Source organism: Culex quinquefasciatus, chromosome 3, assembly GCF_015732765.1.
Source record: "Culex quinquefasciatus strain JHB chromosome 3, VPISU_Cqui_1.0_pri_paternal, whole genome shotgun sequence".
Lineage (NCBI taxonomy): Eukaryota > Metazoa > Arthropoda > Insecta > Diptera > Culicidae > Culex > Culex quinquefasciatus.
The window spans coordinates 118,525,954-118,552,422 of NC_051863.1; the positions used below are offsets into that span (position 1 = coordinate 118,525,954).

The following is a 26,469-nucleotide window of genomic DNA, read 5'->3' on the forward strand; positions in this document are numbered from 1 at the left end:
GCTGAGATATCGACATTTTCAATCGCTTTGCGCCAATCGATCCTGAATTTTGGGATGTTGTTTTTTGCCCCTGAAATATAGGTTTGGTATAATTCTCATTTTTTTTATTTTTTATGTTTTATTTTTCTTGAAAATTTTGATGCTTTTTATTTAAAAAAGTATTTAATATATTTTCCAACAATTTTTCTTATCCTAAAGCCTGGAAATCGTGAGACGACATTTAATGGAAACATTATCTTATTCAATCTTATTAATAACTCATGCAGGCATTTTTGTTTTCATTTAAGACAAAAGAGTTTATTTTTAATTTAAGTTTTTTTGCAACTGTGTATGTTTAATAGAGTGTAAAAATCTTCTACAAACCCAGTTAGAAATAATCAAATCTACTAAAATCTCATCCAGACTCCTACTCAGAAAAAAATGAAAGTACCAAGTTCCTAAATTCTAGGATTTTTGGCTCCTTTCCTTATTAAGTAATCCAAAAAACTCGATTAATAAATAAGGAAAAGAGGCAAAATTCCTAAAATAAAGGAATTTGGTTTTTATTTCAGTGTAGTTAAACACGCAAATTTATGCCATTTACTGACCAAAAAGATCAAATTTAATTCACTTTTGATCATAGTTTCTATATTGCGAGACCATTTCTCATCATTTTGGTGGCACACACATCCACACGCAAGATGAGAGGTTAACTGTTTAACGAAAGTCGCCATCAACATCTTTTCACTTGCGCAACGATTTCAAAGCGCTTAAGGTATAAAGTTGCTTCCAACTACCGGCAACATGTTCTTTTGCACATTAGCTAGTCACTCACTTGAAAAATAATCCCAAAACATGTAAATAATTAGCAAGCGCCATAAAAAAACAAACGCGTCTAGTCTTTTGACGTTTCAATTTTGACTACCCATTCCAATCGAAGGCTGACAGGCCACTAACACCACCAACATGCTGGTGCAGCGCCTGTTGGAGTAAGCCAGTGATACCAGGGAATTTTCTCTATAAATGTTACTTTTCGTGAGTGGTCGCTTAAAATTTCATCAATTTTGGCAGCACTAAGCAGACCCAAAAGAGCGCTGGAAGAAAAAAAGAACTAAGCTGAAAATAGGAAAATGGGCGTGGCCCAAAGCACTCGACTGATTAGAATGCATTTTGGAAATTTTTTTTTTAAATAATTGTAATAGGAATAGCATAACTATTATTAAAAGTGAGAATAAACAGAAATGTTCACAAAAAGTAGCTCTACTCGTTGGTGTACTTGGTTTTAGTAAATTTCAAGGAACACTCCAGATTATCCAGCATCATTCAAACACGACCGCTTATTAGGCTTAAAATGGGCATATTTCCCCTATCTGTCTGGATTTTGGATACACCTGTTGCTTCGTATGCCGAAAAATCCATTGCAACATGCTTTGCCATAAATTTATGGAATCGTTTTATGCAACATTTGAAGCAATATTTGGTGCAATATTTTACGCAATGTTGCATACAATTCGGTTAGGACTGAACGGACTGAACATATTCCTCCATTCAAATTCCTTTATCCATTTGAGGGTTACAAATCATGTATGGGACTGTGCACAAAGCGGTTGAACAAAATCCACACAAAAAGAAAATGTAAAATAAATGAAAAATTAATCACGATTGCGAATCATTTTCTGGTTTTCGAGCATTTCGAAATTTATGAAAAAAAACCTTATATGGTATGGTTTCCAAACTGGATCAAAACGACAACAATTCTGGAGTTTTTTTGAAAAGGTCAATAAACCAAATTTCCAGTTTTTGCTTTTGGGTGTTTTTGAAACCGCCTTGAGTCAGGGGTATTGAAAAACACCCAAAAAGCAAAAACTGAAAATTTGGTTTATTGGTCCTTTAAAAAAATACTCCAGAATTGATTCCGCAACGGTAGCAATGCGGATCTTGACAACATAAAGCCTAACAATTGGTTTTATTCATTAAATAGTTTATTTTAGTATCATTTATTGTGATATTTAAGTATTATATTACGAGTCACTTCAATTTGTATTACGAAGCCCTCCGTTCCGAAATCGACACCTTAATACCTCCAACCGGCATTAGAACCACACTTCGCGCATCGAGCGCTAGCTCTTTGCTGGCGTAAGTTTCATCAGCAAGCCGCACGTTAAACTTGGACAGCATCATCACCAGTCCCGCCTTTGTTTGCAGCTTGCCCAATCTCAGTCCAATACAGTTGCGAGGTCCTGCCCCAAACGGAAGATACGGTTTGGTGGAAATATCTTCAAAGTTGCTGAACCGTTCCGGAATGAACCTGTCCGGTTCCGGGTAGTGATCGGGATCGCGGTGTAGTCCGAGGACTGGAATGACTAACGATGTTCCTTTCTCGATGGTGGTGTCTGTTCCGGGGATTTTGTAATCCTTAGAACACTCACGGTTCAGGAACGGAACTGCCGGATACTTTCGGAGCGTTTCGTCGATGCAGTTTTCGAGGTATTTCATTTCGTTGATGTTGTCGTAGGTGATTTCGCCGTTGTGGCTTGCGAGAACTTGGTCAATTTCTTGTTGCACTTTCTTTTGAATCTCCGGATTGCGTGCCAGTTCGAACAAGCAGAACGAAATGGTGGTCGATGATGTTTCGTATGCTGCTATGAAGAATACGAACGCGTGTGCTGTGACTTGTTCCAGGGACAGCTTTTTCTTGTTGGTTGACACTTCGATGTCCCATCGATCGTCGATCGAAACCGTTCCGGAGTTACGTAGCTGCATGAGCAGCTGCATCATATCCTTCCGGACGACTTTGTTGCTTTCTCTGTACTCCAGGGTTTCACGTACAACGTTCATGATGAAGTCTTCAATCTCCTGTGCGATAAATTTGAATCCAAACAGTGCGTTCAGCTTTGGAGTGAAAAATGTGCTCGTCAATCGAAGTATCGTCTTAAGATCAGGAGAGAACACCTTCGTTCCCATTTCCCTGAAAATGTTGCCCTTTTCGTTGATGGAGTCATTTTCGATTCCGAATCCAACCGATGCAATGATATCGGTAGTGTACCGCGCCATCACGTCCCGAATTTCGATGTCCTCCCCAGCACGTTTCGCCACGTGATCTTGGAGAACACGCCCAATTTGGACCAAGTTCGTGAACATCTCCTTCAACCTTCCCGAGGTGAACGTTGGCGTTAGCTTGGACCGATGATGGCGCCACTGTTCGCCACCGAGTGCAAACAAATGCCCACTGAGTGGGTCCTTCTCCTCGTTCACGTACAGTCCACGATCGTGAAAGTGGTCAAAATCACGCACAAGCACATTTTTAATCAACTCGGGGTCGTTGACCACCAGCATTGGCCGCAAGGAAAGGTAGATCCCCACAAAGGGTAGGCGCTTGCACAGCCGGTACACATCGGCGTAGACCACTCCGAGGCTGGACCGTTGCCGAAAGAACGGTCCAAGATCTCCAAATGGGAATGATGGAGTGAGTTGTGTGATCCCACGACGTTTCCAGTAGCTGAACTGGTACACGATCAGGAAGTACACCAGCGGAACTGCTGCCGCAGCGCAGATTATCCACGCAAACATTGTTGCAAGAGTTCAAGCTCACGACTGGTCAAGGTAAGCCACAAGAGACCTATTTAAAAGCCAAAACTGCGAAATCATGTACCATTATCAGTTAAATTTTGTGTTGGAACCGGTGCTTTCTGATAACAACTCACCACGAGCGAGATGGGATAAAGGTGCTATAGTGACTGAAACGAAAAGGTGGTACTTCAGGATAAGCGAAAAATGCAAATGCTTTTGTTTTGAAAAAAAAAAATCATCATACAATTATCAATTAATTGGAAATTGAATTAATTTATCAAAATAAAAACCAGCACTTAAGTTTTATAAGACACACGGAGAGAAATCCTGTGCAAAAATCCGGTAGCTCTGTGTCGCAAAATTTGAATACTTTCAATTTTTTACATAAAAAACAGAATTTTTGAAAAAAAACTTGTTCTATCACAGTCTCTGACAAGACCTGGAATAAGATGATTATAACAAATCCGACAGATTTTTCAACGGGTTATAACGAGTATTTCCTTAGTTTGTTTCACTTGCCTCACTTTCCCCTAACTCTGTGTCGTTAACATTGAAATGTTCCCAAAATCGTCAACATTTTTTTCGATTTCGTTGGAAATGTCTTCAAAATCGACAGCATTGTCGTTTAAAATCGAAAAAAAAAATTTATCACTTAGATAGGAGCGGTCGTGGCTGAATGGTTACGGTGTTCGCTTTGTAAGCGAATGGTTCTGAGTTCGATTCCCATCTCCCATCGAGAAAGTTAAGGACATAGAAATACTTGAAATGCTGAATATGAACGAAAAAATCAAAGTCGCTGGAGGCGGGGTTCGAACCCCCGTCCTTTGGATTAGTAAGCAAAAATGCTAACCACTAGGCCATAATGACTTGGTGAGCCTAGACCTTGGCCTAGACTGTAATTAGAAATACTGTTACAACCAACCCGCAACCCTTTCGAGGTGTATCCTAGGGTTCTACCTCTCCTACTAACATTGAGTACAAAACCTCTTTTTTTTTTTTTAATGGAGAACCGGACGCAAGTGACAAGGTACAATAGCGCGGTGTCATCAGAAACAGCAGTCAAGCTCGGAGTACCGCAAGGAAGCGTGCTAGGCCCACTACTGTTCATACTGTACATAAACGACATTAAACAGGCACTGAGGAGAGTACAGGTGAACCTGTTCGCCGAAGACACAGTTTTGTTTGTGATTGGTGACAGCTTCGACGAGTGCTTTGACATCATGAACGAAGAGCTAGTAGGATTCACGGAATGGTTGAAATGGAAGAAGCTGCAGTTGAACATCGCGAAGACGCAGTGCATGGTAGTGACGACACGGAAAACCAACGACTGCAGACGGTGTGTACAGATGGATGGAGGAGTTGTGGAGCGGGTTGAGACGATGAAGTACCTCGGAGTCATGTTGGACGAAAAGTTGAATTTCAACGAACATATTGACTATACTATTCGGAAGGTAGCACGGAAGTTTGGTGTTCTGTGTAGGATAAATCGCTACTTGACGGCAGAGACGAAAGTTCAGGTGTACAATTCGCTCATCGCTCCTCACTTTGACTATTGTTCATCGATCTTGTTTCTGGGAACACAACGACAACTGAAAAGGATGCAGGTACTACAAAGCAAAATAATGCGGCTGATACTAAAGTGTGATCGACTGACGCCTCGACGGAGCATGCTCGAATGTTTGCAATGGATGTCGGTAAAGCAAAGAATCGAGTACAATACCCTTGTGTTTGTTTATCGTATGAAAAAAAGGATGGCGCCACAATACTTGACGGAAGCCATGGTATGCGGAAGAGATATCCACCCAGTCAAATCAATTCGAATCCTGAAACGGAATCTAATTAGAATCGTATACAAATTCCGTTTCAAACGCAACAACCGGTTCGAACACGGAACCGGTTGTTGCGTTTGAAACGGAATTTGTATACGATTCTAATTAGATTCCGTTTCAGAATTCGGATTGATTTGACTGGGCATGAGCATGACACTAGAGGAGCTGACGATCTCAGATTGCAGAACTGGAAAAAGGCATGCACGCAGAACTCGCTGTTTTACAAAGGATTTAAACTTTACAACCAGCTTCCAGAGAATGCAAAGACGACAAGCAACATCAACGAGTTTAAAAGAAACTGCAAGGAGTTCGTACGGACACGGCCGTTGGAGTAGAAGTGACCCACGATGGTACTGTGAGGAAGAGCACGTTATGACGGTCGGCCATCTTCATTATCGGTACGCATTCGCATGGGATCACTTTGGGCCGCATATGATAAACCTGATCAAAAGTAACGCGAATCTGGGCGCGGTTTAACCCTATGCGCTCATATGCGAGTGGAATAGCAAATGGTTCCAATACCCTAAATTTGATGCAATCTGAGTGATGAAAGACTCTACATAGGATTTGTAAGAGCGCCTTGAGACGAGATAAGAGAGATATGGATGGGCATACACGGAAGTGGAGTAAGATTACAGGACACTCTCTAAACATGAACGAAGAATTATCGAAAGATATCTGCTCGTAAATCTTCCATACTACAAAAACTGTGTATGGGTATGAGGTGGGCCATCCAAGGAAATAAAAAAAAATTATTCAAATTTCTTTTCCATGTACATTCATTCAGTTAAAATATTATTGAGTGTCCAATCACAAACGATGACTTTTCACCTCAATTTTAAATACTAGCAACTTTCATTTATTCATGAAATATTGTAGCTTTCGCTATTCAGTGATTTCAAATGTAGGAGGTCCTACATGTACAAAAGGGAAAAGGGATACATTAAAACTAACTTATAAACTATATAAAGAGCGGATCAATGCAACTGAAGACTGCAATGATTTTTGTCGAAATGCATCAATTATCTTATTGGACATAACATCCAAAGTGTCAACTTCGGCTAATTGATGAAGTTCACTGGTGCTGAACCAGGGAGGAAGTTTCAGAATCATTTTCAGAATTTTGTTCTGAATCCTCTGAAGTTTTTTCTTCCTGGTTAAGCAACAGCTTGTCCAGATCGGCACAGCATAAAGCATGGCAGGTCTGAAAATTTGTTTATAAATTAACAGTTTATTCTTGAGACAAATTCTAGAATTCCTGTTTATAAGTGGATACAAACATTTGATATATTTGTTACATTTAACCTGGATACTTTCAATGTGATCCTTGTAAGTAAGGTTTTTGTCAAAACCAAGTCCAAGATATTTCACTTGATCCTCCCACTTTAAATTTACCTCATTCATCTTTATAATGTGATGACTTTTGGTTTAAGAAAATCAGCCCTTGGTTTGTGAGGGAAAATAATAAGTTGAGTTTTTGCAGCATTTGGAGTAATTTTCCATTCTTTCAAATAAGAATTGAAAATATCCAAGCTTTTGTAATCTTCTTGTGATGACACGAAGGCTTCTGCCTTTGGCGGAGATGCTTGTGTCATCAGCAAAAAGTGATTTCTGACATCCTGGGGGCAAATCAGGCAAGTCAGAAGTAAAAATATTGTATAAAATTGGACCCAAAATGCTTCCTTGAGGGACGCCAGCACGTACAGGTAGTTGATCAGATTTGCTATTCTGCAGAGTACGATCCGTCAAATAATTTTGAATAATTTTCACGATATAAATCGGAAAATTAAACCTTTTCAATTTCGCAATCAAACCTTTATGCCAAACACTGTCAAATGCTTTTTCTATGTCTAGAAGAGCAGCGCCAGTAGAATAGCCCTCAGATTTGTTGCTTCGAATTAAATTTGAAACTCTCAACAACTGATGAGTAGTTGAATGCCCAAGGCGAAATCCAAACTGCTCATCAGCGAAAATTGAATTTTCATTAATGTGCGTCATCATTCTATTAAGAATTATTCTTTCGAATAATTTACTAATAGATGAAAGCAAACTAATGGGCCGATAGCTTGAGGCTTCAGCAGGATTTTTATCCGGTTTCAAAATCGGAATTACTTTGGCATTTTTCCAACTACTGGGAAAATATGCCAAATCAAAACATTTGTTGAAAATTTTGACCAAGCAACTTAAAGTTGCTTCTGGTAATTTTTAATTAAAATGTAAAAAATGCCATCCTCACCAGGGGCTTTCATTTTTTTAATTTTTTGGATAATAGATTTTATTTCATTCAGATCCGTATTAAAAACTTCATCTGATGAAAATTCTTGTTCAACAATATTCTGAAATTCTATTGAAATTTGATTTTCAATAGGACTCAAAACATTCAAGTTGAAGAGTACAAAACCTCCCTACAAACATCAATACCACTAAGGTGACGTAGGGGTCCTTGCGCACTTTAGATAGGTGTTTACTAACGATCCTTCCAGTCCTTGAGGATAGCTTGGACCCGGCCTGGACCCCCTTATGCCCTGGGTTGTATTACACACTCATCAAAAGATGAAGACATGGTATCTCCCGTGTTGGATTATTGTTCCGGAGGAGGGTCTAATACAGCCATACCAAACAGTGGGATAAGCGTTGTGGAGCCTTCCGATGGTGGGGCGTCCTCCAAATGCTAATGCTAATTGAATTTTTATCACTTAGATATTAGAATGTATTTTAAAAGTTTCTTTCATCTTTAGATTAAAAAATAATATTTTACTAAAAAATTGATTGTTTTACGAAAAAAAATTAGATGATAAAAAGTAAATTATCATGATATCACTATATTTTTTATGGATAATTTTTTTTTAACAATTGTTTACCAATTTTTTAAGTACTTTTATTTACTTATTTCACAAAAATTATGTTGTTGCAGCAATTCTTATTTTTTTCCATACTAAAAATCCATATGGTACACTTGCCCCACCTGAACATGATTTTTTTTAAACTCTCTACAAAAATAATCAAAAGTTTTAAAAATCATACTTAATAATAGGTGCAATTCATTGGTAGGGACACTACTGATCTAGGAAAAATAGAATTTTGATAAAATGAACCTTAAAACGAACCCTAAACCTTATTTTGTACTTTTACGAAGGTTTTGAAAAAAACTTCATTCAATCTTATGCCCCGTGGCGTTTACGTCGTTTTGACGGTTATGTGGTAGTAGAATTAGCTAATTGCACTGCTAGCAACAATTCCTCATACTGGAAATAATCAAAAATGTAAAAATTATGGCCGTACGAGCGATTGTTCCTCTTGCCCCATATGGTCGTCTTGCCCCATCTTCCCTACTGGATTTGCTTACAGGATTTCTTTTCGTGCACCTAATCATATTTTGGCAATTTTTGTTCAATCATTAGTTATAAGTGTCAGTGTTTATTGTTTATTGTTTATTGTTTATTGTTTATTGTTTATTGTTTATTGTTTATTGTTTATTGTTTATTGTTTATTGTTTATTGTTTATTGTTTATTGTTTATTGTTTATTGTTTATTGTTTATTGTTTATTGTTTATTGTTTATTGTTTATTGTTTATTGTTTATTGTTTATTGTTTATTGTTTATTGTTTATTGTTTATTGTTTATTGTTTATTGTTTATTGTTTATTGTTTATTGTTTATTGTTTATTGTTTATTGTTTATTGTTTATTGTTTATTGTTTATTGTTTATTGTTTATTGTTTATTGTTTATTGTTTATTGTTTATTGTTTATTGTTTATTGTTTATTGTTTATTGTTTATTGTTTATTGTTTATTGTTTATTGTTTATTGTTTATTGTTTATTGTTTATTGTTTATTGTTTATTGTTTATTGTTTATTGTTTATTGTTTATTGTTTATTGTTTATTGTTTATTGTTTATTGTTTATTGTTTATTGTTTATTGTTTATTGTTTATTGTTTATTGTTTATTGTTTATTGTTTATTGTTTATTGTTTATTGTTTATTGTTTATTGTTTATTGTTTATTGTTTATTGTTTATTGTTTATTGTTTATTGTTTATTGTTTATTGTTTATTGTTTATTGTTTATTGTTTATTGTTTATTGTTTATTGTTTATTGTTTATTGTTTATTGTTTATTGTTTATTGTTTATTGTTTATTGTTTATTGTTTATTGTTTATTGTTTATTGTTTATTGTTTATTGTTTATTGTTTATTGTTTATTGTTTATTGTTTATTGTTTATTGTTTATTGTTTATTGTTTATTGTTTATTGTTTATTGTTTATTGTTTATTGTTTATTGTTTATTGTTTATTGTTTATTGTTTATTGTTTATTGTTTATTGTTTATTGTTTATTGTTTATTGTTTATTGTTTATTGTTTATTGTTTATTGTTTATTGTTTATTGTTTATTGTTTATTGTTTATTGTTTATTGTTTATTGTTTATTGTTTATTGTTTATTGTTTATTGTTTATTGTTTATTGTTTATTGTTTATTGTTTATTGTTTATTGTTTATTGTTTATTGTTTATTGTTTATTGTTTATTGTTTATTGTTTATTGTTTATTGTTTATTGTTTATTGTTTATTGTTTATTGTTTATTGTTTATTGTTTATTGTTTATTGTTTATTGTTTATTGTTTATTGTTTATTGTTTATTGTTTATTGTTTATTGTTTATTGTTTATTGTTTATTGTTTATTGTTTATTGTTTATTGTTTATTGTTTATTGTTTATTGTTTATTGTTTATTGTTTATTGTTTATTGTTTATTGTTTATTGTTTATTGTTTATTGTTTATTGTTTATTGTTTATTGTTTATTGTTTATTGTTTATTGTTTATTGTTTATTGTTTATTGTTTATTGTTTATTGTTTATTGTTTATTGTTTATTGTTTATTGTTTATTGTTTATTGTTTATTGTTTATTGTTTATTGTTTATTGTTTATTGTTTATTGTTTATTGTTTATTGTTTATTGTTTATTGTTTGTTTTTGGGCTGTGATATTTCCTAATCAACCAAATCCAGTCGTTTTTCAAACAGTTACTTGCTTTATTACTGATCTGTTTGCTGATTTTCCGATTAATCCTAGGAAACTATTCGCAATAAATATGTACAAAATTCTCATTAAAAATGATAAATTCACCTAATGGTTCACTTTGATACATTTTGTGTAAGAATGCACTTGGTTTCAGTTCACTTGGGACGTTTGAATGGAACTGCTCACTAGTTTAGATATGATTAGATTTCGATTCCATATAGATACACAAGGTGTGTTGTTGTAAAGCTTGTTGGTCGTATTCGTAAAGATGTGATAGAAAAAAAGTTGAATGAAGGTAATAATAATCAACAATCAATAGTTAGTTTTCCAATGGTTTGTTTATGCTTTTTCTCGTGGAACTGTGTTTGTTGTAATGTTTTTTTTTTTATTTCATGTTAAAAATACATTAATTGGTATGTACAACTTGGTTAAAGGCACCGTTTACTGATTTTCCTTCTCTTTTCGTCACACTTGTATATTGCTAAAAGTTGAACTTAAAAACTCTTACGTTAATGACTTTGAATGTTTTTTAGTGATTTGTTACTAGTACCATTTCGAAATCCTAATTAGTTGAACCCATCTTTAAAAACAATCGCGGTTCTAAGAAAACAGATATGTAACTAATCCTCTGTATCACGAAACTATTTTGTATATAGTTTAAAAATTTAGACTCTTTCGAAGAGCTCTCCTCTCACTGCGAAGAAATCGATCATTTTTTTCTAATGTTTAGTCACTGGCTCGTACGTTCGTTTCTGGAAGCTGCGCTCGGATCAAAATTGTGTGAGATCAATTTTCTGACGCAAAACTGGCCGTTTCCTCGAAAACAACAAATGCACACACTCTCACGCTCTCACATACAGCTCACGCGTACAAAGATCTCTCACATGAAAAAATAGGGTCGAAACTCTCCGCTTTTGTGGTAACGAAAATTGTGCTCCCTTGTCTGGATTTTGGAGGGACTTTAGAGTTTTCTCGCGAATCCTAGCAACACTGCCACCGCAAGGATAATACTGACGTTGAGCCGGATGAAGCTGGCACCACTTCCGCTGTTGTAGTCATCGCCGGCAGGACGATCGTTGGTGTCGGGACCCGCTATTTTGAGATTTTTTGTTGTTTTTGTTGAGAAAGAAACACAAGAAAGAGAATTGTGGGCTTAGTAAAGTTTCTAAACTAGTTTAGAGCAAGAAAAAAAGGAGAAAATTTTGTTTTACGGGGTGCTTAAAGTATCAAAAAATCATATCTTTAGGCACGAACTGAAAAAAAGAAAACTTGAATAACTTATCAAATAATATACTTAAAAAGAATTCAGCTGGCAAAAAAACATACATCACTTCTCACATAAAGCATAAGGAACAAAATCGGCTGGCTGCAGTCTTCGAGGGGTGTGTTGACCATGTGTGTTGGTGTGGGTGATTTGTTTGTTTTGTTTCGGATCTAGTTCTTCCTTTTTTGTAAAACGTGTGTCTCTGTGTGTTTATTTTTTTGCTAATTCCTTGAGCACGGCTCTGGCTGCTAATTTTGCTAAGGTTACACACACTGGGTACGGGTTTGGCATCTCCAGAGATGGTTCAAAAAATGGTCTTAGTCTAAAACTCCGCACACAAAAACGAACCGAACAAACTCAAGTAATTCAAACTAACTGAAGAAGCTCGGAAGTGACGGAAAAGCGCGCTTGTTTCTTCATGCTAAAAGAACGTTTGAGGGAAATGAAAAGAAAAATTCTCGTTAATACAATACGGCTTACTCAAAAGAGAGTTTGGTGCATAAAACCAACGCGTGCTGTTGTATTATGTTTTTCCCAGCAAGCAGCCATACCGTATTCACTAAATCATAACAAATCAAAACTTAACTAACAAAACAAAAACATGTGTGCAGCGTGCTACCGTGCTCTCAAACTAATCTTATGTTGTGTTCCCTAGATAAAATACTACTCAAGATGCAGAATAAAATCTAAAGTGTATACTCAAATGTGTGACAGTGGACAGAACAAGTGTATTTGAAACTAAGATAATGTGCATGTCTAAGTGTGATGATGTGTGCGTGCGGTGTACGTGCATTTCGAAGACTAACCTAAAAACGTAGTGATTGTTAGGATTCAAAATACTTTTTCAACAGAACGTAATCCATTGAGAAATTGCAGAAAAATCATGTTGATTTACAATTCGATTACACAGCTCGACATTGTTGAGGTCGTTATCAGTAAACGCTTCAGTTTCCGACCCGACCCTCTCCGATTTCAATGAAACTTTGTAGACATGTTATCCTAGGCCTATATAAGCCATTTTTGTGTATGTGGCGCCAATTGTACTCAAAAATAACATTTGAGAAGGGCGTAAGTTATTTAAATATTTTTGTATTTTGCAATTTAAAAATTGCTGTATCTCGAAGCCGTTGCATCGTATCAAAAAGTGGTTGAAGACAAACTTGTAGGAAATTTGACGGGCTTTCTGAAAAAAAAATATACTGAAATAAAAATACACGCCACATCTATGAGATTTTTTGATTTTTAAGTTTAAAAGTCAAATTTTAAGGTGATGCCAAATTTTTGAGAAAATAACCTAAGATGTTACAAAAAGACTGACGAAAAATGCAGGATGTTATGTTTCTCCTAAAAATACAAAAATCATTTGATAAAACTGTTTTTTTGTAAAGTGGTCTAAACGCCAATTTTTTTAAATCGATAGTAGGAATCGATTCGCCAGACAATTTTACATAAAAGTCTCCATATTGACCATAGTCCTGAGTCCAATCCTTGCGAAGTTACAGCGGTTTTAAAAATAAAAATGTTGAAAAATAGGGTATATGATGGTTTTTGGCAATTTCTATATGACAGACTTGATTTTTCAGTCTCGAAAATATTTTTACCGGAAAGCTCGTCCAATTTCCCACAAGTTTGTCTTTGACAGTTGAATGTATGGGCAAAGAGATATAAGCTTAAATAGATTGCTCACAACTGCAAACAGATTTTTTTTTCAGAAGGGTAGAAACCTGAATAGTAGGGGAACAGCATCTAATTCTAGCTTGCCTCTAATGTTGGCAGGTCCTAACTTTGACAATCAATTAAAGCTCATTGAAAGCGTTTTCAATTGAAATCGAGTGATAAATAGCTCAATAGGAAGTGAGCAAGCAAGTTTCTATCAAAAGTTGTGCAAAATAAGTTGTTTAAATAGTGAAAATCAGCAAATTGGATGGAGTTAGGAGCGAGTGTGCCAAACATAAGAGAATTTCCCCTAAATAAACTTACGCAAATATTAAAACGAGTCAAATTAAAAAGCTGTCAGAGGCAAACTTATGGAAAATTGGACGAGCTTTCCGGTAACAGTATTTTTTAGACTGAAAAATCAAGTCTGTCATGTATAAATTGCCAAAAACCTCCAAAAAACCAATATTTTTGACATTTTAATTTTTTAAACCGCTATATCTTCCCAAGGATTGGGCAAAAAATCGTCAATATGGTGACATTTATGTAAAATTGTCTGGCGAATAGATTCCCACTATCGCTTTTTAAAAATTGACGTTTAGAACACTTAAAAAACAATTTAAGTAACTGATTTTTGTATTTTTTAGGAGAGACATACCATTTTGCATTTTTTGTCAGTCTTTTTGTAACATCTTAGGCCATTTCCTCTAAAAATTTGAACAAAAAAAAAATCGTGACACAACCTTAAAATTTGAAAAAAAAACCTTAAAATCTAGAAAAATGCATGAGGTTGTTCCACTCCAACACAACGAATTAAGATCCCAAAAGATACGACAGTACAGAAATGGCCACAAGAACCATGTTCCGAAACCTCAGTGGAAGATTGAGCAGAACGGCCCCAGGGGAAGAATTGGCCACTTTGGTTCAGTTTTATGGGCAAGATTCATGTCAATGTTTATGATTTTTCATAAATAATGAACTGTTTTCAATGTCAATTTTATTTTAATTTATTTATTATTTATTTAAAAAAAAAACAAGTTCCCAATTTAATTATTCGTTCTTAAAAACACTTCTCATGCATTGGTTATGCTTAAGGCTACCAACTCTTTCTGAGCAAAAATCCGTATACTTTACCGACATGACACCATGGTATAACAAAAAATGTCAAGGAATTATTTAGATAATTTTGGAATTTGGGAATTAGACATATTTTTGTCAAACGTTTAAAAGTTTACGAAAAATCAAGTTTTTTTCTAGAGTTTTTATTGGAAAGGTCCTATAAATACAAGCACATCACAAGGTTTTCATAAGCTTTAGAAAGCCTTTTGATCTTTTATTTGATAAATATGTTTAGTAAGGAATTTGATAAGAACAATTATTGACAATCAAGTTTGAACTGAGGAAAACCCCAAACTGACAGTTAAATAAAAATATCTAATTAGCAAAAGCTTTGACCCAATCAAAAAAGCAATGGATTTTTTAAAAAGTTGTTAAAATTCCGTACAAATCCGTACTATGCGAAAAATTCCGTACAAAAATTCCGGCCTGTTTAAAATCCGCGGAGAGGGTCGAAAATCCGTACGGTAAGGAAAAAATCCGTACAGTTGGTAGCCTTAGTTATGGTAAGTCATAAAGTTTGACATACATCTTGGCATTTTTACTAGAATGAAATGACAAAATTGATTGAAAAATATTAAACAAAAATGTCTTATATCATTTTTACTAGCCTTATTGCTGCTACATTTTGAATACGAAGTTGAGATATTATGATAATCATTTTGGTACGGCAATCTTCGAATGTTTATTATTATTGTTATTACTATTAGTATTATGCTCAATTGGAAGAGAGAGTTACACATCTTAGTGGTTTTACTGTTATGAATTGATTAATTCAGTTAACTTGGTGTTTATCTGACTTCTGTTAAACAATTTCACATTTAACCATCCCAAATAATTTTTTATGAATAAGTGTAATCCGTGCATAAAAAAAAATATTATAAAAGTGTTACTTCTCCTAAACCAATGATTGTTAGTACCGTGGACTAAAACTTAAACCATGCAGTTGTGCCAGTTTGCTTTGTGAGGTAAGGTGCGATTAATCCTAATGTATCAAAACAAGTCACCATTATATGATTTGATTTTCGACTTCTATTAAGTGTTTCACTCTGGTTCCATTGGCTGAAACCGACCTGGTCCTGTTTTCCACCTCTGCTTGTTGATGAAAGGTAGGTTTAGAATCTTTGAATGAAACTGTACTCTTCTCAACACGATTTTCGATCATTCATGCACGATTGTTGTTATCACATTTTAGGGGTTAGCTCATCTTGAATCGATACATTGTCGATACATACTTAGAACATTAGTGACGTGGGATTAGCGAGCAGTTAGTCATTTATTTAGGTAGCATTTTGCAGATGCTTTCTGCGAGTCATTCGAAGCGATTATGCAACTCGGCTCATCATTCATAAACGGAGAAAGATGATGATGAATCGGAACGTTTAGAGAGCGTACACAAGCATGCACACAGTCGGATTAATTGTTTTGCACAGTTTCACAAAGTGGGATTCCCTGCAACGCAAATGGGTTCGAAAAAAACAATCGAATCTCTTTGAGCAAAATGTCACCAGAGTGGAAAATCTTGCAGGCCTCTCAATACAGATGTTTTCGCGGGAGATGGTCAGAATGCGATGAGTTCGATGATATGACGCATGAAGATCTAGTTCAAAGACAACACAACACAGCACACACAAATTTTCACCCAGCGAGGGAAAATCCCATGAGAAAAACACTTGGCTTACGATTGTGGAACACACTGCCTGGCAAGATTTGAGATTCGGAGTTGGGATTGGCGACGGTGGACATCTTAAACGACTAGACTGGTCCAGCTTTACCATTGCGGCCACGGGTAAGGGAAGGATGCACTTCTAAGGCTGCAAAAATGCACATAACAGAGAGGCGTGGATTATATTACAGATGAAGAAGGGATTTTAGCATTCACCAAAGAAACCAACACACAGAAATGGTTCATGCTCGATCAATCATCAAACTTCAAACGCTTGAAATGCAACAACCATAGAACAAACTACACCCAACGTCCAACGTTCTTCCTACCCCCAACACAGACACAGAGACGAGGACACTTTTGATAAATAATGGACACAAACCAAACGACGATCCTCATACGTTGACCGGGAATCGATTGGCGAGGCGCGTCACGTGCGATGTAGCTCCGTCAAAAGCCCTGACAGTCGCACGTGCTGCGGCATACCGAGCCAAGCCCCGTCAAGTACGCGTACGAGCCGATCATCAATTCGGAGAAGTTCTCGACTACGCCACTACGACTACTATGAAACGGACGGCGACACGAATTCTACTTGGGTTCTACTCGAGCAGTCATGGAGTGAGAGATTCATTCAAAATTCACCAAATCGTCCTTCGGAAAAGGGTGAAGGACTCCGCTTAATTCTAGCAGATTTTTTAAAGTTTAAAGGAGATAGAAGAAAGAGGATAGAGAGAAAGAGAGGAGGGTCGGTTTCACTCACCAGCATCCAAAATCAAATCATCGGCGTCATTGTGGTGCAGATCTTCTTCTTTCTTAAGTGTTTTAATATTACCTATCGAGTCGAAGGTCGAGGGGGAGTTCTTGCAGCCGTACCACCAGTGGGCCACCGGCCGCGGGAACGGCGGGTCCGATTGGTCGATCTAAAAACAAAACGAAATGTGTTATCCTGGAAAAGCTCCAACTCACCACCCCCAAATGCTTACCGAGAACGTCCTATCGTTGAACCGATAGTACTTATCGTCCTTGAAGAAGTACGTGTACCCGTTGGTGTACTGGAGCGCCGCATCGATGTTGTTCGGCAGGCCCTCCCAGTTGGAGATCGGCTTCGGGTACGTCGACTTGACCGGCGGCCGCTTCAGCGGATCGAACCGCCAGAACTTGCTGCCCTTGTAGAAGTAGATCTTGCCGTTGCCGCCCCACACCAGCGCCGCGTCCAGATGGTCCGGCACGCCGGTGAACCCTTCGCTGATTTCCTTCGGGTAGTCGCCGTCCATCTGGCGGCCCGAGTACCGCCAGTACTTGGTGCCCTGGAAGAAGTACGTCTTGCCGTTTTTGTACGTAAACGCAGCGTCAATGTTTCCTGAAACGGGTTAAAATTAGTAACGTGCTTTGCATAGAATTGCTCGGGAAACATCCTAAAATAACGTAACAAGAAAGTCATATCTTGGCAACACTGCGCGCCATGATCAGCATTCCCTGTTTACACCACCTTGGTTGTGTAAACAGGGGAGTGTTAAGTGTAAGTGTTTTGTTGACATTTTTTGGCACCCTCTGCAAACGTCAAACCAGTACAAAGTTCCTACCGGATCTCTTCCCGAAAAGATCCGGCAACAAATTTATTAGTTGATGCAAGACGTGATTTGTTTACGTTTTTCGACTCTCCCCACAAACGTCAATCTATACAAAATTATTGCCAGATCTTTTCGGGGAGGGATCCGGAAACAGATCCGGCAGCAATTTTTACTGATTTGACGTTTGCTTAGGGAGCCGAAGTGTTTGGTTATGTTACCTAAAATGACAACAAATCACTTGGTACATTGGCCAATCCACACCAGCAGCTGGAAGAGGAACCACGTGAAATCTGTGCTTAAAGTGGCTCGTTTCTCATGCAACTCCTGCGTCACGCTTGTCCCGCTTCTCTACTGTAGTTATAAAAAGACTCTCGTCTGGAGTCCGGTGATTTTTTATGACTTTGGGGATCATTTGGTTTCCAACAGTTTGTTACGTTATGAAAGAATGTTCCCGCTCCCGCTTCAAACCTGGCAGTTGGGGCCACCCTCGGCGATCTTCTTCGGATATCCCTCGGCGACGGCGTTCTCCGTCAGCTTGTAGTAGCTGTCACCCTTGAAGGCGTACGTGGCTCCGTCGGCCGAGTTGAAGATGGCGTCGATCTTCGGTGAAGAACACAACTCGGAGTCGGGGTCCTTCTGCACCGGGCGTTGCGTTGGTCGGGTTGGACTGGAGCCACCACTTCCGCCGTTGCTGCCTCCGTTCGTTTTGCGACCATACAGCGCTTGGATTCCCTGCGGAAGGAACTGTCATTTTTGCGCTATGGTTACAGCGGCACGGAACTACTTACTTGCACATCGTCGGAATCCAGCCGGAACACGGGATCGTACCCCCGGTAGAACGGAGCCATCAGCGCCGATCGCACGTCCGAGTGACTCAACCCGAGCGAGTGGCCAAACTCGTGCGCCGCCACCTGAAACAGGTTCGTCCCCCGGCTCTTGCCGATCGTCCAGAACTCGGCATCGTCAAAGTGCGCATCACCGCCGTAAACCGGGAAGTACGCGTGGGCCAGGGTACCCCCGGGACCGTCGAACGGATCTCCGTCACCGTGCTCGTTCACCTCGAACCGGATGTCGATGTGCACCGGAGCGCTCTTCTTCGGTGTAAACGTCAGATCGGTGTACTCACTCCACACCGAAAATGCCTTCGCGATCTCCTTCTCCACCTCCAGCCGATCCAACCGTGCCGGATACTTGGATATCCGATAGGTGAGGGCCTTCACCTTCCACCGGCTGCCCTGCAGCGCGTACCGCTTCGACCGGGAGTCCGTCCCGAAGCCCACCTTGTCCCGAACTCCGCACCGTGGCAGTGACATCAGCTCCATCGTTTCCGGATCCAGCTCGCCGGACACATTCAGCCCGGCGAAGCTCTGAAAATCCATGATCGCCTTCTCCCAGCTGTCCTTGTCCAGCAGGTTCCCGCTCGTTGGATTGCGGAACTTTGCACTGAGGTATCCAAACTGTGACAGGTAGAGCTGAAAGAGAAAGAAAGCATTCAATTAGTCAAGATATAATGTTGAGTTAGTTTTCTCCCCTACCGGGAATCCATCCCCAATACAAGTGACTGCTGCTAGCAGCACCAAAACCGTCGCGAAAACTTCCATTCTCGACTCAACTCCTCGGACAACTCTCCCGAACGGAGTGGAATCTCCGTCTGCTGAGCTAGAACCTAGCCAGCTCGACCAGCCAATTGGTATTCAAACAGAACGCGGATCCAAGGACTCTCTCCACGACTGGCAATTGACCATTAGGAGGGCCGTTACGCATTAGTGATTCTGGCGAAGGCGCTGGGAGATTAAGATCGGCGCACTCGCGGTCACTACGTTGCTTAGGATCAGGACAAAGCGGAGTCGGGTGGTCATTAAAGTAAGTCAATAAAACTGACGATTTTAAGTTTGCGAGATAGTAAAGGACGCCTGTTGAATGGGTGCTAATGTCCTCAACTGTCAGTCAGTCTATGATTTTGAAATTCTAGTCTTGTACAACCTGACTTCATTCATTCTAACAAAATTCAGATACTGAATTTCAATCGCTTGTTCACCGGACGCTTCCCGGTACTCCCCAGAACCTGACAGGTCCAAGATACATTGAACGGCTATTAATCATCGTAGCGCTGACACCATTGTCGTGCCCAGCTTACATAACCCAAGCTCCAAGATCGCTAAGTGGACATCAATCGGTCATTATCGGCCGTCGGAGCCATCAAAGATGCATTCTAACTGCATTAATTAGGGCCACCACACACACACAGCTGGAAACAGCTGTCTCAACAGATGTTATCGCGTCTTAATGGCCCGATGTTCATCACAAGGGGCGGAACAAAACTTAAAGTTCAACCCGTAATTGACTAACCGGGCAAAGAGTGTTAATTGGATTCTGTCGACACTACTGTCGTCGCTGATTTAAGCAAAAGATCAACGTATAAGTGTCGTGAACATTCCACGGTGATGGAGGGAAACTTTGGAGTCATGATCCCGTAAAAAATAGGGCAAAACTGCTTGACCAACAAAACCCGCAACTCTGTACAACTAATCGCAAATGGCCCCACCCGCCAGTAGTCCCAAGAAGGAAATTACAACTTTTTCCCCACCGACTTGAACAGAGATATTCCATTTCTGCGGAAATGGCGACTGATTCACCGGTAGTGTCTACTCAGCTTGCGTCTCACTACTCCGCGGAGATCCATAGCTGGATCGCCAACGGCAGCAGGTGCCAGACAGCACAAGTGGCGATATTATTCACACATTATGGCATCGGAGAGGTGTTTGTACTACGAGGCGCGAGTGTGTGCTTCATTCACAGATTCATTCATGTCGAGGAGGCAGGTTCGGGAACGAGAGTGAGGTGAGTTTTTCCAAACTTGGGCATTGTGGGTGGGAAGGAGTGTGTTGTAAAGTTTTTCTTCCCAATGGGGTTTTACACGGCGGACTGTTGCTGCTGCTGACTGAAAGAGGGAGGATAATTTTTGTGCGCGCCTGGTATATGGTTTCTTGGTAAAAGATGACTCGGGGTGATTCACGCGGGGACCGCGGTATTGTTTCATTTAAATTTATGAATGAAATGTGAAATTTATGGTTGGTTAAAATGTTACTGATGATTTGTATTCATGGCACAAACATTCAGCTTCGCATAATTTATACAAGTATTCGTTTAACCTTCCCTTGGTTTAAAAAAAAGTCACACATATTGGGGTATTGGGGTCCTTTTCGACCCCAAATTTTTAAAAATCGTCAAAATTTTTGACCGATTCCGGTTCTTTTGGTCACAAATGAAAGTTTAGAACGTCCCCTTTCCGAAACTGATCTGGAAACCCGTATTTGGTCACTGTGGCCACCGGGAATCGACTACAACCGAAAAAGGACCGTTTTGAGACCCCAACTTTGACGACCTTTACTGCCCATGTTCGCATAAATGTCCCATATGCAAAAACAGCAAGCTGAGAAAAACGCATTTGAAGTTTGTCCCATACATAAGGCTACGTGTTAAATTTTCGCGAAAAAATGGATTTCCTCCTGATTTCTAGAACAAAGTACTGGATGTTAAAGGCTCTTTTGAAAGAGCACACGATTTTGAACCAAACTGCATCAATAACTCGAAATCGATGAAAATGCATAAGGGACATTTATGCGATCAGGGGCAGTGTATCTCCGGCAAATTTCAACCAATCAGGATGCTCCGGGTTGCATTCGACAGGTATTTACCTATACTTTGACCACAAATATTTATATCAGGGCCAGGTGACCTACCGGTTCCGGAAATCCGCAACATCCGAAAAGTTCATGTTTTACTGTTTTTCACATATATGTGATACCAATACTCTCATGATAGTTGAAATTGAGCAATAAAACTTACTAAAACACAATACACGATTTCCAGAACCACTCTGCAGTGTTAGTGGCCATCATGTTGCACATCAAACTCCATGAAATTAAAAGATATGCCCATATTTGGTAATGCCGTTGTTCGCCGAGTCATCCTGGCCAATCTGGAACCAATTACCGGTAGCCCCTTGGGGACAGTTCCGGAATATGAGAGAAACCCTATCATCCGACATATCAAACTTCATGGAATTGAAAGATATGTCAATCTACGGTCATGCCGTTGTTCGCTGACCCATCATGGTCATTCTGGAACCGGTTACCGGTGGCCCCTTGGGGACACTTCCGAAATATGAGAGAAACCCTATCTTCCGACGTATCAAACTTCATGAAATTGAAGGATATGTCAATTTACGGTCATGCAGTTGTTCTCTGATCCGTTCAAAAAAGAAAAAAAAAACTCTAGAAATGAGCTGGACATTTCAGCTCAGTAGGTTTCCTATATTATTAATAAAATATTGCAACAAAAAATATTTTACACCCAGGCCTTTTACACGCAGCTGAATCACTTTTTATTTTGCTGTGTAATTATGATAATTATTACTCAAAAAAATAGCTCTCTATTCAATTTTGAAGTATTTTGCAAATAAAACATTGAAAACTATATGTAACGGCCTTTTCCTAGATTCAATTATAATGTATTTGATCTTAAAAATTCGACCTGAATATTTAAGCATTTTCTGTTCACTGTTAAATCTTCACCACATTTAATGATTTTGTTGAATTTTTGATAAAGTTTGAAGATTTCTTTTTTTTGCATTTAAAAATATTTGTTACTAGGTTGCCCCTTAGAGCCGTCTGAACAAAAATTGTCATTTTAAATTTTTTTTTTTTTTTGCATTTTTTGGGTCGAGATTTGTCTGATCACGCCTTCTGTCGGACGGGGAAGTAAATGTTGGCCCGGGTCCTAGAGGTTAGGTCGTTAGCTCAGTCCAGGAGTAGGAGTCGCCTCCCTGGGTCCAGTCTCGGTGGAGTCGTCAGTTCGAATCCTGGGGTGGATGGAAGCTTAGGTGTAAAAAGAGATTTGCAATTGCCTCAACAATCAAGCCTTCGGACACCTAGTTTTGAGTAGGAATCTCGCAATCGAGAACGCCAACACCCAAACGGCGGTCGCATGATTTTGATGCATGGCGGCATGAAAGTATATCAGAATCTGCATGAAAACTGTCCTCATGCATTTTTTGCGATATAGGGGTATGACATTTTTGCCCGTTACCGACAATTATCGACATTACCGACGGCTTTTTGGTTGTATTTCACAAAAAAAAACCCTTATCTGAACGAGGATTGAACCACCAACTTCTTGGTTATTGCTCCGACACGCTACCACCGCGCCATGGACGCTTGATGAAAAGTATGTGAAAGAGCACCAACATATGCTTCTTTTTGGAGTGTTGCTCGGGGACGGGCCAGCGTTATATGTGTTGGTGAGAACTTCAGATCGCTGAAATAGGGACGTGGCGTTACATCCTGCTGCCATCTGGTTTTTTTAAGCGCAAGAGTGGAAAAGTGCTGAGTCATCATCTAAAAATAGACGGCGTCCTATCTCGCCCAGCAAAATGAAGTCGATAAAGTAGTCGGTTTCGATGAGAAAAAGTGGAAAATGTGGTCTAAAAATAGCGACGCCATCCCCCTATGTTTACACGCGGGCAAAAATGATCTAGGGGCTTGCTGCAAAAAATGTTATAAAATATGACATTTTCTGCAGCAAATCGACTGTTGCAGATTTTGAGATATATTTTTCCTTTGGGTGAAGGCAATGCTGTCAAGTGTGGATTGTTTGTTTTTTGGATTTAGTTGTTGATTGTTTTTAGAATTTTAATTACCGTCATGAAGGGTGACGTTGAGTCTAGGGGTGAGATTGGGTCATACAAATTTCAGCATTTTTTATTACCCAATGTCACCCCTGATGACAGTACAAAAAAACCATAAATCAGTATAAAAATTGCAAATAGAAACGTTATGCGAAGTGAGGTTTAGGTAAACACATAATAATTTATTGCACTGCCGTTGCAATTATCTCCATGCATTTGGATACCAAGAGATAAGTGTTCTGCTAAATGAAAAATACTCTCTTGTTATTGCAGCGATCTTGGGAGGATGCCCCATGACAGGAAGTTTCGTATATCCACAGCAACAAGCCCCGATAAAATTCCTCATTTTGATGATGGTGGCACATCTTGCTCACCCATCGATCATCGAGAGATTTCCGAGTAGAGTTATTCCATCGAGAAGATTTGCTGCATCATGCATCGATTGTCGATTGGCTGTAATTATGGGGTATTAATCTACGGGTAGTGTAAATCACTTGACTAGTCAATTAGTCATCCCTGGAGCCTAGTGACTGTGTCCGATTGCTATCGTGTATTCGCTTTTGCATACATTCCAGAAAGTTACAAATTTCAATGGATGAACTAAACTTTGCAATTGATGAGTGTCCGATAACCAACCTTACTTGTTATCATTCGCAGACACCACGGTGACCTAAACTATCGTTACTAACTAACCCTCGCCTCGCAAACCGAGAGTCACCTGTATGCGTGTTTGAAAAACGTTTACCTTGGAGCTCATCGACACTGTGAATTCAATCGTACCGGTGCCGATTTAGCCCGTTATCGGCTCGTTATCAGTCCATTATCAATTATCGCCAAACCCCAATACGAGACACGACATTCCACCGACTTCGGGGTGACAAAGTGTTCAGCGTGAGGAAGTGCACACATTAAAGGGGATTGCGGTTCGATTATTTGTAAACATTGGAGTGGTCGTCACCGTACTTGTATAGTGCTGATAAGCATTACGAAATGCAGGCGATTGGTCATGTCGTGTGGGGTGCATTGGACACAAGGTTTTGGGGAAAGATAGTTGGTAGTCTGGTGGTAATGAAAGTTTGCCAGAAATTGGGTTAATGTCAAATTTGTGGTGATAAGAGAAACGTATTTATTTTGACCTTCATTTAGTGTTGGGAATTTTATCTGTTGATTAAAAGGCTAAGGCCAAAGGTATGACATGCGTTAAATCTGTTTAAAGTTGTCTTTTTATTACCACAACCACATCAAAGTTCATCGGCATTAACCCTCTTCACCATCACTCGATGATTCACCGTTACGCTTCCTAGAAAACCAATCTTTATCCGAGGAATCGTTATAAACACTACCACTTGCTGGAAACAGCTCTTAGTTAAACAAACTGGCTGACGATCGCGACGTCAATGAATCATGCGCTCGAATTCTCCACACACCGGACGAATCCAAAATAAGTCGTCCAATTTCTCCTTTCTTGCCTGCCAGCAGACAACAACAGCAGAAAGATCCGATCATGATTCAGTGCAGCGGAATTTGGCCTCAGCAAAAAAAGTTGCGTTGCACGATCGGCGTGAATCGCCACGTGACCTGCTCACACACTTCGGGTTCGATCAAGAAGTGATAAAGTTCCTCGCGGGATAATTGAGCTGCGCGATGAACCCGCCAGATATCATGCAACTTTTTTTTTGCGATGTTTTTCCCGTCACTGCGTTTCATCGGCCTTCATCGCCAACACCTACTTCCATGTGGTAGTAGTTCAGACAATTAATTTGTCAAACCTTATCTGGGATCACTTCACTACGCTTGTTTTTTGTTTTGTTCCTCAGGATGAGGCTCCAACTTTGGGAGATTCTCGTGGTGTTTACGACAATGTGTTTTCTCAACGGGCGCGATTCTCATCGCGTTAACTGGATGATGAGCGTGATGATCACCACCTCACCAAATTGGGTAATTAAATTCACCAATTAGCGGCACCGTTGCTCGACATGCGTGTTAATGCTCAGTTCGATACATTGATGAAATGATGTAACGAGTGACGTCCCTTAATGTGAGTTGTCACATCAGAACGCCAGAACATGTGTAATCGTGATGGATCCACGCAAAGCACGAACTCTGGCTGTTGTATTGAGAACTGAAGTCATGAAAAGCTAATCATGAATCTGCACATATTGTTTTTGTGTTTACTAGTCAGCCGGGCCATTAACGGAACGGTAGACAGTTAGTTGAAGTTGTCATTGTGTCGGACGGCACACACGAACTGCAACTATTACTTCCTGATCCGATACAACCTCCACCGGCAGCGAACGAGCCTGGTCGATTATTATTTACAGAGTAGCTCACTGTCTCTGGTTGATGTTGCATCAATGTGTGAAAATCATTAATCAGTGGATTGAAAGTATTTGTGATATTGTAATAATGCTTTATATCTAGAAATTACCAGGTTGATTATACATGAGTTTAAGTTAATTGTTTAGATTAAATTTAATGTCAACGCTATCAAAAAGTAGATATGAAATGATCAAATGTAGTTTGATTGTTTTTTTCTTTCATGTTTAAACTAAATCCATTTCAACCTTAGAATGATCTGTTTTAGACCACAACGTTTTATAATACCTCTCTATCAAAAGGCTTGAATATTTTATAAAAAGTTTAATGTTTTAATATGGGTAATTCCACCTCAAACATACACAAAAAAGAACAACATTCAAATCAATAATTTCTGTTCAAAATTTTTGAAGCTGTTGATACCATCAAAACATAAGGAGTTCCTCTACAAATTTTAATCAACAGTTACACATAGAGCGTCCAATTTCCCGTCCCGGGAAAAAAAATCCCGGGGATTCCCGGATTTCCCGAAAAAAAATATTTCCCGTTTCCCGGGAAATTTGTAAATTTCCCGGGAATTCCCGAAATACAAGCAGAAGTATACATTTTCCTACATTTTTGGCACCAATGTTTTGAAATTATACAAAAAATAATATTTGGAGATTTGATTTTTTTTTAGTTCCATCTACTGTTCATTTTAACAAATCAGCTTGTCTGTAAATTTCATGTCAAGATTTAATTCAGATAATATTTATTTCTGATGCATTCACTACTAGGAATATTGTTTGCTCAAATGTTGGAC

At 38.7% G+C, this 26,469-nt stretch overlaps 2 protein-coding genes across 2 annotated transcripts in view; both read right to left on the reverse strand.

Moving 5' to 3' along the window:
* Positions 1-1,948: 1,948 nt before the first annotated feature.
* On the reverse strand, positions 1,949-3,571 carry LOC6044163 (probable cytochrome P450 6d5). The gene has a single exon (XM_001861680.2). It carries the CDS (start codon positions 3,547-3,549, stop codon positions 2,023-2,025), a length of 1,527 nt encoding a protein of 508 aa, XP_001861715.1. The 5' UTR covers positions 3,550-3,571; the 3' UTR covers positions 1,949-2,022.
* Positions 3,572-10,379: 6,808 nt separating this feature from the next.
* LOC6044171 (matrix metalloproteinase-19) overlaps positions 10,380-26,469 on the reverse strand; it is an 80,046-nt gene continuing 63,956 nt past the window's right edge. Inside the window, 6 exon segments of the mRNA XM_038260008.1 lie at positions 10,380-11,481; positions 16,852-17,011; positions 17,075-17,451; positions 18,131-18,154; positions 18,157-18,394; positions 18,451-19,134. Coding sequence (XP_038115936.1) covers positions 11,351-11,481; positions 16,852-17,011; positions 17,075-17,451; positions 18,131-18,154; positions 18,157-18,394; positions 18,451-19,134 — 1,614 coding nt within the window. The 3' untranslated portion in view covers positions 10,380-11,350.